The sequence below is a fragment of the Tamandua tetradactyla genome, chromosome 5 (assembly GCF_023851605.1).
Source record: "Tamandua tetradactyla isolate mTamTet1 chromosome 5, mTamTet1.pri, whole genome shotgun sequence".
Classification (NCBI taxonomy): Eukaryota; Metazoa; Chordata; class Mammalia; order Pilosa; family Myrmecophagidae; genus Tamandua; species Tamandua tetradactyla.
The window spans coordinates 172985511-173001436 of record NC_135331.1 but is presented as its reverse complement, the minus strand read 5'-3'; the positions used below and the strand labels follow the sequence as shown (position 1 = coordinate 173001436).

Sequence of the window (15926 nt, the reverse complement as noted above, 5' to 3'; positions counted from 1 at the left end):
GCCCCCTCCCCCTCCCCAGTGTCGCGAGTTGGTGCTGCAGCGGACCCCCGCTCCGCGCTCTCGGCCCCTTGGCGGGGCTGTACCGACCCCTCCCGGCATCCCCTCTTTCCTCCCTTCGGCCTGCCCTTCCCCACCGGACTGCCACCCCCGCCTTCAACCCAGCCCTTCTCTCTCCCTGCCGGCCCGCGGCGGCAGCAGCAGCAGCAGCAGCAGCCGGAGGAGGAGCCGGAGCCCGGAGGTGGCCGGGGAGCCCATGGCGTACAGTCAGGGAGGCGGCAAGAAGAAAGTCTGCTACTACTACGATGGTGAGAGGTCGGGCCGGCGGGAGGGTAGGCGGGCACGGATGAGGTCGTGGGTCGGTGGCCACCGTCGCGAGTGGGCGCTGGTGTTGGGGAGTGGGAAGGAGGAGGAACCGACGCTTGGCCGCATTTTAACCCTTTCCGGACCCGGCACCGTTGGCGAGAGCGGGTCGACGCCCCGCTTCCCTCTTGCCCCCTTTCTCTGGCTGTGCGGCCCGCCGCCCCGAGGGGCCAACCCCTGGGGCGGCGCGGCCTACCCCGGCTCGTCGATGGTGGCGAGGGGTCGGCTGTCCTCGTGGGACTGGGGGTTTGAGGTTGCCCTGCGCTGGCCTCTGCACCCGACCCCTTCCCCGGGGTCAGAATCTCACCCCGGCCCTGACTCCACACAAAGCCCCGCGGCCGCGGGAGCTCCACCCCCAGCCCCCTTCCCTCCCCCAGTCCCGCCGTCTCTTCCCTCCTTGTTCTCGGTCTCTGCCGACGTCTGGCCCGAGGGTCTCGTTTCTCCGTCTCCGGCCACTCCCGAGACCTGTCGACCCGGGTCGGGGCTTGAGAGTAGTTACTGAGGTTGTGGGCCCAAGTCCGGCCTGTGGCACTCTCCCACCCTTGTTCGGCGTGGACTCCTTCCCTCTTCTTTGTTAACGGGTTGTTTGGGCGCCACTTTCTAAGGATACGAATGAAAGAGCTGCACTTGCTCGATAAACATTAAGGTTTTCGAGTTCGAGGCAGTTAGTCTTCCCGAGAAATAAGAGGAGGTTGTAGAGAAATGTGAAGCTGTTGTTGCTTGTATGGTGCATCAGATTCGATGGGTCCTGACTTGCCTCTGAGGTGGTGGTTACCACCCACTTCTTCGTTGCTCTTTGTTCGGTCAGGAAATAGACCTTCCTTTGGAGGTATAGGAGAGCATTGCATCTTGCTTGTGAAGCCCGTTCCTAGGTGGGACTCCTGGTGCAGGAAAAGTTTGAGGAGCAGTGCGGAAGTACCAAATATCCTCATCAGGTGAACGAGCAACCTCACAGTACAGTGAATTGTAAAAGATAATTTCAGGGGTTCTTAAATTGAAGTTCGAACATTAAATTTGAATCCTATTTCCTGTGCTGGTCTAAATTATATTAAATGGAGTAGTTTCTAGTAGGTTGCTCTTGAGTGAAGGCATTGCAAAAATTAACATAGGAACTAGGAGTCTGTAACAGCTGTTTGTTCCTGGGCTCATCCATGATGAACCTTTGTTGAAGAAATGGGGCAGGCACTGGTCCCAGGGGCAGAATGCAGACTTGATAGGTAAAATGAGACTATTTGAGAGTCCTGTGGTATTTAGTGAATTAATCAATACTTTATTGTAGACCATTCAAACTTCTTTACCAGACAGCCAACAATCACGAATTTAACTTATATAATTTGGAATTCTGTTGGGTTACTTGTCTTTTGTCTGTGGTTCTTAGTTGACTCTTCATCTTTAGAATGGAATTATTTATTGCTTACATTTGAAATATTCATGGAGGGGTCACCTCCCTCTAGAGTTTATGTGTATGTGCCTAATACAATATTTTGTAGAGGTGTTTAAAAGTTGGATAAATACCATTATGTAACTGTGAAACTGTGAATATGTGATAGTATGCTGAGGTCTGCACCTTAATTCCAAAAACTTACATCTTCATTACCCCCCAAAATAACTCTTATAAGGGTAGCAAATAGCAGTTCTTTTTTTTTTTTTTTTTTTTTAATGTGGAGGAAGAGGATTAAATAAAAGTTTCTGTACCAAAGAATTATATGACTGGAGGTATACAGCATGTATTGGATTGGGGGTCAAGTAGTATCAGTACTAATAGGGCCTGAAGAAATCTCCAAGTCTAAATTTTCTGGTTCTAATTTGTTGGTAAAGGAAGTAGAAGGAAGGAAGAAAAATAAAGTGGGAAAGAGAGAACTAGCAAATTCTGTAACCATACATTTAGGCTTACTGGGGACATGGGGCAGGCTGTATGATGAAGCTCTTAGTGACAAAGAAATTACCTTTGCAGTTGTTTGCATCTCAGTGTGACTGATGCCTCTAAAATTATATGCATTTCTCACTATATTTGCGCTCTTCAGTAGAATGCTCTTTAGAATACTAGAATGCCAGTTCCAAGCGAATCATTAGGTATTGATGAAGTATCTTTAAACATTTGAAGAAAAGTAAGAGATCTTACTTCTTTTATTGTATCTATTGACACATACTTTCAAAGTTTCTGAAAACTATTTCTAAAGTCTTCGTTATTTTTCTTACATACTCTAAGATCAATAATCTTTAAAATGATATAGCTAATTACTCATTCCTCCCTAAAATTATGTGGTTTTTATAGTTAAAAATGTTGTTAGCAAATCAAGCTATGTTTGCTTTAATTACAATACACTTTTAATACTTCATCTAGAAATATTGACTATACTTGGTTTTGAATTAAGCTTGAGACCAAGCATATTTAACGTCTCTTCTATGATATATATATAATAGGGTTGCATATATACATAATTTATGTAATTTTACACATTGCTCTGCCCGATTTCCCCCACCAGCCTACTCCATCTGACAGGAGTGCATAATCAAAATGTTTGGAAAACAGTACCAAAGAAAAACACTGACCACTTTGCTCTTAGTTCCTTCGTATTTCACCTTATCAGAGAGGCTTTCTCCAGTTACCCTAGGTAAAACTCAATTAGCATTACTGCTTTATTTTTCTTCCTATAACATTTACCACCCGACTTGTTTCTCTCCCCATGTGTTTTTAAGTCTCTGTATCCCCACCATCTAAATCAGAAAGCTTAATTTTTTAATTTTGGTGAATAACTGATTAACACTTTATATTTTTACAGATTAAGCGCTTTCATATACCATTGTAATTGTTACAACCATTCTGAGTCACATAAAGGTAGGATGAGTGACATGTCTGTTTTACAAATGAAAATAGATTAGTATCCCTATTTGATTCTCAGTTCACCTCCCTCCTTTTCCACGGTGACACTAGTGTTGTTCAAGAGTGAGGGCAATACCTGGGTTAAGGATTTTGCTTTTTCCTTAGAGAAGTGTTTCCTATGCTACAAAAAAAATAAAGTATGAGTATGTTTCTTTAACAAAAACTTTAAATACTTCTGCTGACAAATTCTAAAAGAAAAAAAAACAGTTGGAATTAGGGGAGGGTATTATCACTTAGGGAACATTAGTAACACTGTTATACATGTTAGTTGCACTGAAACATAAAGTCAGATTCAGAAGCTCAAGTGTAAGGTTGTCTGTACTGGCTAATAAGTCTTACTCTTTTCTCAATCTTTATCAGTCTGGTTTTACTTGTTTATCTGTTCATAAAGTCAGCTTTGGGTTCAGAAGTATCAAATGGGGTTTAAAGCCCCTACTATGTGCTAGGTAAGGAAAAGGTTAGGTCCTAAGGAGGAAGCAGAAGACTTTATCTTAGACGATAAGGGGGAAGGGGGCCTTTATAAAGGACAGCCAGATTGGGAAGACCTTGGAAGAGAATGGGCAGATCTTTAAAGAGGTCACAGTACAAGGCATTACAAACTGCAAATGCCAGACAGTTAGAAAGAACCAGTGCACTAGCAGAGAGGAGGCCCAAAGAAAGATGGGGAAGCCATGGAGCACCAGGCTAGTGTCCTGTGCATGTATCTGTCAAGGACCGGACCAAATAACACCTTGTGGTAATGGATTTGTACTTTTTTTGGAAGTAGAAAGCCTTTGAAAGGTTTTAAGTAGAGAATTACTCTCATGAGTGAAGAAAGGATTGATATGGAGTAGTGGAATTTAAGATTGGAAGCAGAAATCAAATGTATTGGCCCACATAAAAAAAATTGTTACAGCTAATAGAAGTGGACAGAATTCAAAGAGATTTGCAAAGTAAAAACCAATTGAACGTGTTGATAGATTGGAAATGGGCTGGGAGATGATGGTTCCTAAGTTTCACTGGTATACCACTCAGTGACATTGGAAAGACTAATCAAAAGCCAGTTTGAATATCCTATATTTGAAATACTTATTTGAGTTCAAATGAAAATACCAAGAGGAGAGTTGGCCCTGTGAGTCTGGAGCTCATGGATGAGAGACTAGACAAAAATTTGCTACAGCTGGTAAAATATTAAGACAGCAAGAAAGTGATGGAATAGATAGACGAAAGGGCCCAGGATTCATTCTAGAGGATTTGGAAGAGAATCCTGGTTTATTAATGTACTCAAGCACTGAAAACAGTGCCTGGCATATAGACAACTCCATGTGTTAAATGAAGGAATAACTTGAGAAACCCCTAATACTTAAATGCTGGAGGAAGAATGGCTATAGAATAGGAGTAAAATCATAGAGAGTAGTAGTATTGTGGAAGACAAGACTCAAAATGTTTCCAGGAGGGACTGTCAGTTATGTTAAATAATGTTGCTAGTGGACTACTTTGAGTAGTCTGTAGAAGAAAAATAATAATACAGTCACTTTTCTTGCTCACTTTGTTCTTTACTGAGTCTTTTGTGTACTTGGCTAATCTTTGGGGGAAATGCTACACTTTACTATCCTAAAATCAAAATGATAAGAAAATTGCAAGTTACCTTTTTCTTTTCTTTTCTTTCTTTTTTTTGGTGGCTTATTTGGAATCAGAAGTTTAACCTGAATTGCTATGAGGGCTGTGAAGCTATTTATGATTTTTATTTATTTGACTAAAGAGTTGTACATTTTTGTATTGGAAATATTGTTTGCTTATAGTATGCAGTCCAGACTCCAGGAAACTGCATAATACAAGTGAACTATATTTTATAGAATCTGAAATACATCCAATCTCAAGGGCTTTGGCTAAGAGATTGTGGACCTTAGTAGCCACCTTAGTCTAATAGTTTCTTGAAGGGTGAGCAAGTTCTAAATTGTGCAGATTGCTAATTCTTTATAGTTATTTCTTCACATTGACACTTAGGATTTTCTGGATGTCTGTTTCATTGTAAAGTACTTTAAAGCGTTTTGAAGAAAATTAGGATAACATAAAACTCCCAAATTATATTACTGACCATTTAAGTGAGATGAATGAAATCCATAAGGTTCTTTAAACTAAAAAAAAAAAAAAAAAAAAAAGACATTCTATCTCTATTAAACATTGGACAATTACAGTGCACATCCATTTGAGAATTGAAATTTGAGAATAAGTAAAAAAAAAAAATAGTGATGGTTCTTTTTATAATTTTCTTACGTTTTCGAAGAACTCTTGATAAATCAAATCCCGGCTGTCTTTTAACTTGACTTCCCTTGCAGATAAGTGTCATTTAGCTAGTGTTGATATTCTTGGTGAGATGGGCAGAGAAACTTGTCAGAAGTTGCAAACATTCATATAAGTTTGAAGATGCTGTTGGTAAAATAAATTACTTTGGTGGATTAGGTAGTTAGATTACTGTGATTTCCTTAAATTAACAAGGCCTTAAGCCTTTACCCAAAAATATGTGTTCCAAATTATATGCTTTTCTTATCAAGCCTCCCCCTCCCTTGTCTTTCTAGTAACTCTTTAAGGCCATTGCTCCCCCAGTAGCTACCATTTAAGAACATTGGCTGTGAGTTGCCCTGCCTGGGGTTTAATCTAGTTCCTCTGCTTACTAACTGTGTGGCTTTGACAAAATTTCCTGATATGACTGTGTCTCACTTTCCTCAAGTATAAAATAGGAATAATAGTAATAAACCTACTCTGTAGAGTTGTTGAGATTAAAAAATAACACATGTGAGTTGCTCAGAATAGTGCCTTCTAGTAAATTTTCAGTAAATGTTAATTGCTACTTTTTTTTCTTCCTCAAAGACACTTGCAGAAATAAATAACTCCAGTCTAAATGTACAGTGAAGGTCAGATGATAATCGTAATTTATCTACAGATTATTGGAGGCTTTGGCTTTCCATTGGATTCTCAGTATGCCTTAACTAAAATATTTTACCTTAAGCTGTGGTAGATTTAGAGAATTACGTCTTTGTAGTTCTTAAATAGAGGCAAATGACTAGAATTTTTTTTTCTTACTCTGATGATCTTTGGTAGGCAGTGGTGATAACTTAGAAATATTTTATTTGCAATAATTTAGGTACATGATACTTTGGTGTCTGATGGGCTTTCCATATCTTAAGAATTATTAAGACCAGGCTGATTTAGATAATTTTGTGTGTACTTTCACCTTTATGGCAGATCCTTGAAAGTTTTTCTACATTCATAGGCTCTGAATTGTGATTAATGCAAAGGAATGTCTTTGCACTTGTCTGTATTGTTTCTTACCTTTTTTCTTGGCATCTGCCTTAAAAAGCTGGCCTTCCCTTTAAACGACTGTGGGTATATGAATTGTTTTCAGGAGAAAGCTTGTGTTGAAAGTAAAGAGTTAAGTAAACAAGATATAGTTCCAAAATGTTACTAAAATTACTAGAAACACGATGAATGTTCTTCCTGGAGTATTATCAAATATGTGGAAGAAAGAAGCAAAAGTAGTTAGAGTGTTCAATTTCCATTAAACAGCTAGAAGATAAAGGTATTTAGGGAGAATTTTGAAAGACTTAGTGATCTTGAAGGTAAAAAGTATTCTTTATCCCTAACTTATTATGCAAACCTATATTGAAATGACATTCTTAGAAAGACATTAAAATCAGTATGGCTGTCCTAATAAAATTTTGAAATTGTATTTTAAAGATTAGAAGCTATACTAAAAGCAATTTCTAATTTAATAAAGTCTTTTAAAATATACAGTACCATTATATTAGAAACGCATCTAAAGAAGCTTGTATCATTTCATTATAGAAACACTAGAATGTTATTTAAAAGTATTAATTTTATTGAAAATAAAAAGATGGAAATCTGTGATGTTAGTGGTATTTACTTATTTTAAAATCAATCTCATGCATGAATTTTGAGACATTGAAATATAAGTTGTCATTAGAATAGAAATTGTAAATATTTAATGGTAAAGAATAAGAATATCCTTATTACCTTGAAAAATGTTATGAGTATGTCTTGATAGAGCAAAACTATGTAGGACTTAAATTTGAGTTCCCAAAGATTTCCCTTGTGGACTGATAACAGGCACAGAATATTTTTAACATCCATAGTACCAACTATAAAAGATTTCTGGGATGATCAATCTAACATCTGTAGGTTAAGTGGTGAATACCTTCTAATGATGGCTGTACATAAATTCATAGTTCATGAAGAGTCTCTTTCTGTATTGTTGAGTTTGTCTCTTTTCTATTTTAGGTGATATTGGAAATTATTATTATGGACAGGGTCATCCCATGAAACCTCATAGAATCCGTATGACCCATAACTTGCTGCTAAATTATGGCTTATACAGAAAAATGGAAATTTATGTGAGTATATGTTTTGGTAGAGGATATTCAGTGTGGATTTGTTTCTTAACTACTACTTTGAAATTTTGTTTTGTTTATTATTCCCCCCTGGAGGATATTTACCAGATGAAAAGGTCTGGGAGAAAATGGAAACTTCTGTTTTTTGGTTTTTTTTTCCATTTTTCAGAGAAAATAGTGTGGGAGCTATAGTCTGTTTTTCCCCCCTCTTCTACCAAGCATTTAAAAAATAAATATCCTACCCAGGCTTTCACTTTTCTGGAAAGCAACTCAGTGCAGCATCCTTTATAATTTTTGTTATAATAATTGTTGATCTGTTTATGCTGCTGAAAAAAGTTAACCTTGAGACTATAACAGAAAGAATTATTCAGAAAATTACTACTACAAATATTTATTTAGCATATATATATATATGAATGTATATATGAAACACTGTTTAGTTTTCAAGCAGAATGTAAATAACACAGAAGATATTACTGCATATGCCTTGAGTGATTTTGGAGATAAAGATGGTGACTGTATAAATAAATATAAGACAAGGTTATTACCTTTGGAGAGAAAAGAAAGACTTGAAGTAGTTAACAGTGTTAAGCAATGTATGTTGACATGACCTTTCAGAGACCAGCATTTAGAGAAGAGGGGCAGGAAGAATAAGACAACCAGTCTGTGGAAGCCTTCTGAGGGGAGTGTGTCATAAAAGAAATTGAGCTCTTCAGGACATTGGTATTGGGATAAGTAGAGGAAAAAGAAGGAAAAATATTTATAATGAAGAATGAACCTCATACTAAAAGACAGTGGAATAGGATATTACCAAAACTCCGTGTATTCTCTTTGATAAAATTGATGAAAACCAGAGAAAGTAGACTTGATGAATATTAATTTGACCTTATACAGGTCACTCATGTCGATGAAAATATGCGGATTGATTGATTAATCCTAGCTAGTTATAGGCCTAGCTAATGCTTTAAAGGAATTTGAATTGACTTTGGAATTTTCTAAAATGTGAATACAAATTTTGAATTAGCTTTGGAATTTATCTGTTTTGTTCAGGACAAACAGTTGCTTTGAAACTTAGGGGAAAATTTCTATTTTTTTTTGTTTGAAAATTCTATATAACTAAATTGTAATTCCACAATTCTTTAATTTTTCTTCACAGAGGCCCCATAAAGCCACTGCTGAGGAAATGACTAAATACCATAGTGATGAGTACATCAAATTTCTACGTTCAATAAGACCAGATAACATGTCTGAGTATAGTAAGCAGATGCAGAGATGTACGTTTGTATGCTAAAAGTATATATAAGTATTGATAAATATAAGGAAATTATTTCTAGAAGTGCTATAGAATTATCAAGTGATTTTTTCCTTTGTGCTGTAGGTCTAAAAGATTATTATAATTATTCATGGATTTGAAAGTATGTAACCTTACTAAATAAGAACAACCCCTTTCCTGAAGCTTCTTCTGTCAAAAAACTGGATACTCCTCTACTTTTAATTTGGGCATATGTTAGCCTTGGGATAATGGATATTGGAGGAAAGACCTCACTCCCATGCTTTAAAAAAAATCCAATAGTGTTCTCTTGATAAAGTTAAAAATATTTTATTACTTAAAGATTGATAACAAATTGGCTTGCATGAAGAATACAGAATGTCATCCTAAAAGGTCTGAATGGTGTCTGTAAGCTTGATCCTGGAACTCATTTTACATAGTGTTTTTAATTGATAAATTTCAGTGATGTTTTTTCAAAATTGAACAGTTTCAAGAACGCTAAATTAAGTATAATTGTTAGACATTTCATATTCATAAAACTTCATTACGTTTCCACCATAGATTATCGCTTTTGATTCAGTAAAATACTGTGATATAGATAGAACAGATAATATTTATCCCTGTTCTTGAGTAGAGATATGGGATTAAAGTCATTAGTGACTGTAGAGCAAATGGATTAACAGGACTGATTAAAACCTGCACAATACTGAATTGTATTAAGATTATTACAATCATTTCTGAGCCATAGGAATCTAAGATTTGCTATTTGCTTGTTTAATGCTAAATTAAGGGGGTATACAAAGTTATATATAAAACAGTGACCCTGATTCTTGAAGAGGTTTTAATTTGGGGTGAAGGGAGACTGAGAATGGGTTATACACATCTACATATATTTTTTTCATTGTCTTGTATAGAACTTCAATGAAGAACTTCATTGAACTATGTCACACTGTGTCATATATCTGTATGTGTTGTTTCCTTGTGCCTTAAGTATCCCCTACCTTCCCCTTTATGAGTCCCATGCACCTAGTTAATTCTTTTCATCTCTCAGTAGCTAAAATAAACATGGCCATATGTCAACCGCTGATACATCCTTTTAATACCCACTAAAATACATTTCAAAATTATGGTTGTCTATGTACTTAAGGAGTTTTTAAGAAGTAGTAAAGCAGTTGGAATTTTTTAAACATTTCGATTCATGATTAATTTATTGTTGTATGATTGAGTAGAAATACTCAGAAATATTAAGTCCATGTATTAATTAAATAAAAACAAATAACTTTTATATTCTGATAGTTACTGATTTCTTGTTAAAAGAACAGAAATATTCCACAAATAATCCTGGTAGGAATTTGAAAGTGATGTTTCACAGATAATACTTTCCTTTGAGTGAAATAATAACATATTAATTGCAGACTTTAGGTTACTGTTGTAAAGTGTGTTTCATGATTGCATTGAACACCAAAAAGAATTTATAGAAAAAATAGCTTTTGTAAGGAAAAGCTTTCATTAAATTATAGAGTGGGTTGCAATTAATGAAATCCATCTTCCGCAGTTAATGTTGGAGAGGATTGTCCAGTGTTTGATGGACTCTTTGAGTTTTGTCAGCTCTCAACTGGTGGTTCAGTTGGTAAGTGTCCTGATTTTGTCTGACTTAAAGGTTGATTTAAACTTCTGTATCATTTGGCTTATTTGTTTAAAGCAAAAGCTTTAGCAATACTGGATTTTTTTTTTTACAAAAAGGAATCAGTATGTTTATGCTAGAATATAGTTATCTTTAAAACTTTCATGTTTTATATTACAGTGATTCCAACTTTTATTTTTTACTTTAGTTTCTTTTGTACGCAGAGACTTTTCTTTTCTAGTTACCATTGTTTCTTTTTTTTTTCAATCTGTACACTTTTGTTTAATAAGTTCTTTCTTTTGGTGCCACAGCAAATAGAAAATATTTACCTAAGAAGAAACTACTCTTAGTACATTGAAATGCTAGTGATCAATGAAAGGGAGTGGTAAGGGATACAGAAAAAATAAGGGAAAGAAAGGCTAAAATATATTGGGTAGATGGAAATACTAGCAGTCAGTGAAAGGGAGGGGTAAGTGATATGGTATGTATGAGTTTTTTCCTTTTTTCTTTTTATTTCTTTTTCTGAATTGATGCAAATGTTCTAAGAAATGATCATGGTGATGAATATACAACTATGTGATGATATTGTGAGTTATTGATTATATACCAAGAATGGGATGATCATATGGTAAGTGTTCATCATGTTTGTAGGTTGTTATGTTTAAAAAAAAAGGAGAAGAAACTACTGTCTGTTAGTACCCTAGACAATAAATCCTACTGTTTTATTATGAACCTCTTTCTTAGGGTCTACAAATAGTGCAATTTAAATTCCTTTACTTATGAATGGCATACTGTTTACCTGTAGTGCTTTTGTCTAGTTATACAAAATTTTGACTCTAAAGATTTAAAAAGATTACCCTGTCATATTTCTACTTCTTAGCTGGGGCTGTGAAGTTAAACCGACAGCAAACTGATATGGCTGTTAACTGGGCTGGAGGATTGCATCATGCTAAGAAATCAGAAGCTTCAGGATTCTGTTATGTTAATGATATTGTGCTTGCCATCCTTGAGTTACTAAAGTAAGTTCATTTCTGTTGTTATTTTCCCTGTGATAAGCGGTTTAAATTAAAATGTAGTTAAAAAAAATCTACGGCTTAAAAAAAATCCAGTAAAAGGTAGTGAAAAATGTTAATAGTGAATCTTCTATGTATAAATTACGAACCAGTAAAGAAATACAGGAATTTTGCCCAGTCATTGAGTTATTAAGAGTGAGAAATGTATATAAATGGCTAAAATTCCCATTATGAACCCTTGTTAAAGTATTTATAGTAGTTTTCAAATTCACTTTTGCATTACAGTTTCAACTAATGAAAAATGGCATGACCCTGGACATTTATGTTCCCATTTTGTAAGTTTTCAACTTTAGGAAGCAAAAATTTGAAACTTGTGTAAAAAGAAATTTGTACCTATTGAGTAAGTCCAACTAACAGCCTAGCTTCTACATACGAATGGAGCTTTGTTTTCTATTAATGATTATATTATCTCCTTTTTAAAGGCTGTATTTTATCTTCAACTGCAGTTTGAAGGAAAGATCATCTTCCATAGTTGGTACTTGTGAATTTGGAGATTTACAAAGTTAGATTTTTTTTTTAAGCCCATTAGTTATAACACATCTTAGCAGATTCCACTTCAGGTTGTGCTGAATTAGTATGGTCTCAACTTCTTTGAAAATGTTCTTGCCTCTTGTTATTCCATACTTAATATTTATCCAGCCTAAATTTTAGTCACTTCATACTTGGTATTGATTCCTTACATAAGCAGTAACTCAATAGTATGATTCAGAACTAAGGAAAAGCACTTGAAATCATTTGCCTTGTTTTTTTTAATAGACTTGTTGTGGCTCCCAGTGTCCTCAGCTTTTTAAACAATATTTCTAGCCCACGGACTAATAGTCTTAAACAGGCCTAATGGCTCTGGACATATTGTCTGGTGCAATCAAACATGATTTAATTGACTATTGGTACTCCTTGCTTGTCTGAAAAACGAGCTGCTCAGAAACTTACTGTGGTTTCAGCCTTGTTTTTTTTTGTTAAAGAGGAAATTCTGCTATGATGAGATATTCCACTTTAAATTTTTCTGATTATTTCCTTCTTGTGAGTTTTGAGAATATTATTATGAATGCTTAGTCTGGTAAAACAGCTTATTTTGTATTCTTTTAGCATATCTTTGCTATCTTGAAAATAAACCCTATTCTTTACCATCTAATTCAGTTACAAATTAATCCACACTCCACTGGAAGGATGGCATTCGAGTTCTGCTTTTTCCCTTGTTTTGGCATGGATTTGCACTGTTAATAAAACAAATGTTGCAGTATGGTAATATCTGTGGTATTTAAAATGCTTTCACGTTGTTAACTGTATCACTGCAATTTGTTGTGCACCAGCAACAGAATGAATGATGAATGAACCACATGTGGTTTCTGCCCCATCAACTCAACTTTGCATTTGTAGCACAAAAAAAACAAAGATAATACATGAACAAATGAGTGTATCTAATGTTTCAATCACATCACAAATTTTTCTTTATTTTTTTTTTCAACCATTTTAAAAATGTAAAAACTATAAGCTTGTGGCCTTACAGAAAGAGATAGCTAGCCAAATTTGCCCTGTGAGCCATAGTTTGCCAGCCCTGTTGTATAGTGAATAACTATGGAGGTATTTTGATTGAAGTCACAATCTTGAGTATGATGTAATCTTCAGTTATTTAGTAAAAACGTGCTATGTTTTTAAAGTATGTGAAATAGGACAAATTTACCAGAGAGAGTAAATACATTTTGTCACGTAGATTGAATGTAAATGAGGGATTTAAAAGTGTAAGATTGAAATATAACTTCAGGCATTTGAATGGTTGCTTAGGCTGGAAGTAAAGTAAAAAGTGGATTAAATGTTCTGGAATGCAAGAGCTCAAAAATAGATTTCCTAAATCCATGGTCGTTTGTCCCAGCTTAGAACAACACTTATGACTTTCTTTTCAGGTATCATCAGAGAGTCTTATATATTGATATTGATATCCATCATGGTGATGGTGTTGAAGAAGCTTTTTATACAACAGATCGTGTAATGACTGTATCATTCCATAAATATGGGGAATATTTTCCTGGCACAGGAGACTTGAGGGTAAGGCTAAATTCTGAATAAATATCAGATTAATCTAGGAGATTTTTAATCCTATACTTAAATTTATGTTGAACTAGTATTTTTTTCTGGGCCATTAATTCGAAAGTAGTTTGCAAACTGGAATTGCTTTATATGAACAATAACATGCTAGAATTTATGTTTGCTGACTATAAGCAAAAATTTAACGAGAATTTAAAGGATTTTTCTTCTCAGCTATTTTCTTTGGTTGAATAAATGAGATATCTACGAAGTATGAAGATATCATATTGTTGATAATCATTCTGTTTTAATCTTTAAAACCTAGTTGATGGTATCCTGCATTGGTATTAATTATAGATTGGTGGAATAAAATATAATTGACCAGGTCTTAATCAAGTTCTGCTGCCCTCTTCTGTATTAGTCTTGATTTAATAGGTCTGATTTTATTTTTTCTTATTCCTCTGCAATATTATAATGTTTACCATTTAAGGAGAAAATACCATAGCTTAGCCCTACCTGCCCTATTGCTTATTTTTATTAAATTTGTTTCCATTTGGTGCTCTTGTATTTTTTTTTTTAACTTTTTTTATTAATTAAAAAAATTAACAAACAAAACATTAAGATATCATTCCATTCTACATATACAATCAGTAATTCTTAATATCATCACATAGTTGCATATTCATCATTTCTTAGTACATTTGCATCGATTTAGAAAAAGAAATAAAAAGACAACAGAAAAAGAAAGAAAATGATAATAGAGAAAAAAAAGACTACATACCAAACCCCTACCCCTTGCTTTCATTTACCACTAGCATTCCAAACTGAATTTATTTTAACATTTGTTCCCCCTATTATTTATTTTTATTCCATATGTTCTACTCTTCTGTTGATATAGTAGCTAAAAGGAGCATCAGACATAAGGTTTTCACATTCACAGAGTCTCATTGTGAAAGCTATATCATTGTTCAATCATCATCAAGAAACGTGGCTACTGGAACACAGCACTATATTTTCAGACAGTTCCCTCCAGCCTCTCCACTACATCTTGAACAACAAGGTGATATCTACTTAATGTGTAAGAATAACCTCCAGGATAACCTCTCGACTGTTTGGAATCTCTCAGCCATTGACACTTTGTCTCATTTCACTCTTCCCCCTTTTGGTCGAGAAGTTTCTCTCAATCCCTTGATATTAATTCTCAGCTCATTCTAGGGTTTTTCTCAGTCCTTTGATGCTGAGTCTCAGCTCATTCCAGGATCTTTGTCCCACATTGTCAGGAAGGTCCACACCCCTGGGAGTCATGTCCCACGCAGAGAGGGGGAGGGTGGTGAGACTGCTTGTCATGTTGGCTGGAGAAAGAGGCCACATCTGAGCAACAAAAGAGGCTCTCTTGGGGGTGACTCTTAGGCCTAAATTTTAAGTAGACTTGACCTATCCTTTGTGGGGTTAAGTTTCACGTGAACAAACCCCAAGACTGGGGGCTCAGCCTATAGCTTTGGTTGTCCACACTGCTTGTGAGAATATCAAGAATTCAACTTGTGGAAGTTGAATTTCTCCCTGTTCTCACCATTCCCCGAAGGGGGCTTGCAAATACTTTTCCAGTCACTGATCAAATCATTCTGGGATTCATCAGGGCATCACTCTGGACAAACCAACAAAATCTCATGTGCTACCTGAGATTCCAAGTGCTTATGACATTCAATCAAGCCTATCTACGTGAGTTATATTAGGAAATGCTCTAGTCAAAATCTAAATTTTGTAACATTTTTTGCTTTAGTCTCACACATAAGGTGACATTTTATCTTGTATTTTAAGGTATGAAAACCACTGCTCAAAAATCTTGTTTCTAAAAATTTCTTAAAGTTATTTTGCTTCACTAGTGTGTTGTTTTGTTTTTGTTTTTATTTTTGTTTTGTTTTTGTTTTGTTTTTGCTCTTTAGCCCTTATATAGTTTACATTAGTGCAACTTGGATTTTATGGGAGATTTCTGTTTTTCAAATCTGACTTTTATTTGACAACAAGTTGATACTCTTTCAGTAACACAAAAGTTACGATGGTTAAAATATTTTTCTTACTAAATCTGCATCACTTGGAAACTTGTTAAAAGTATATATTCTCAGACTCTGGAGACTCTGGGTAACATTCTGCACACAAAAGTTTGAGAACCACTGTTATAAACCATGAGGGTACATTTGTCTTCAGTCATTACAGCACAGTGGAAATCAAGCAGAGGCCTTCCCAGCTTTAATCTTAGAAAATGAGACTGTGTCTCTGCAATGTAAATCTAATTCTAGAAGTGACA

The 15926-nt window shown here is 35.5% G+C and overlaps 1 protein-coding gene across 1 annotated transcript in view; it reads left to right on the top strand.

Moving 5' to 3' along the window:
- Position 1: 1 nt before the first annotated feature.
- HDAC2 (histone deacetylase 2) overlaps positions 2–15926 on the top strand; it is a 36047-nt gene continuing 20122 nt past the window's right edge. The window contains exons 1-6 of the mRNA XM_077162701.1: positions 2–305; positions 7523–7635; positions 8789–8906; positions 10458–10532; positions 11407–11545; positions 13501–13642. Of these exons, the coding sequence (XP_077018816.1) occupies positions 254–305; positions 7523–7635; positions 8789–8906; positions 10458–10532; positions 11407–11545; positions 13501–13642 (639 nt within the window). The 5' untranslated portion in view covers positions 2–253. The remainder of the gene's footprint in view (positions 306–7522; positions 7636–8788; positions 8907–10457; positions 10533–11406; positions 11546–13500; positions 13643–15926) is intronic.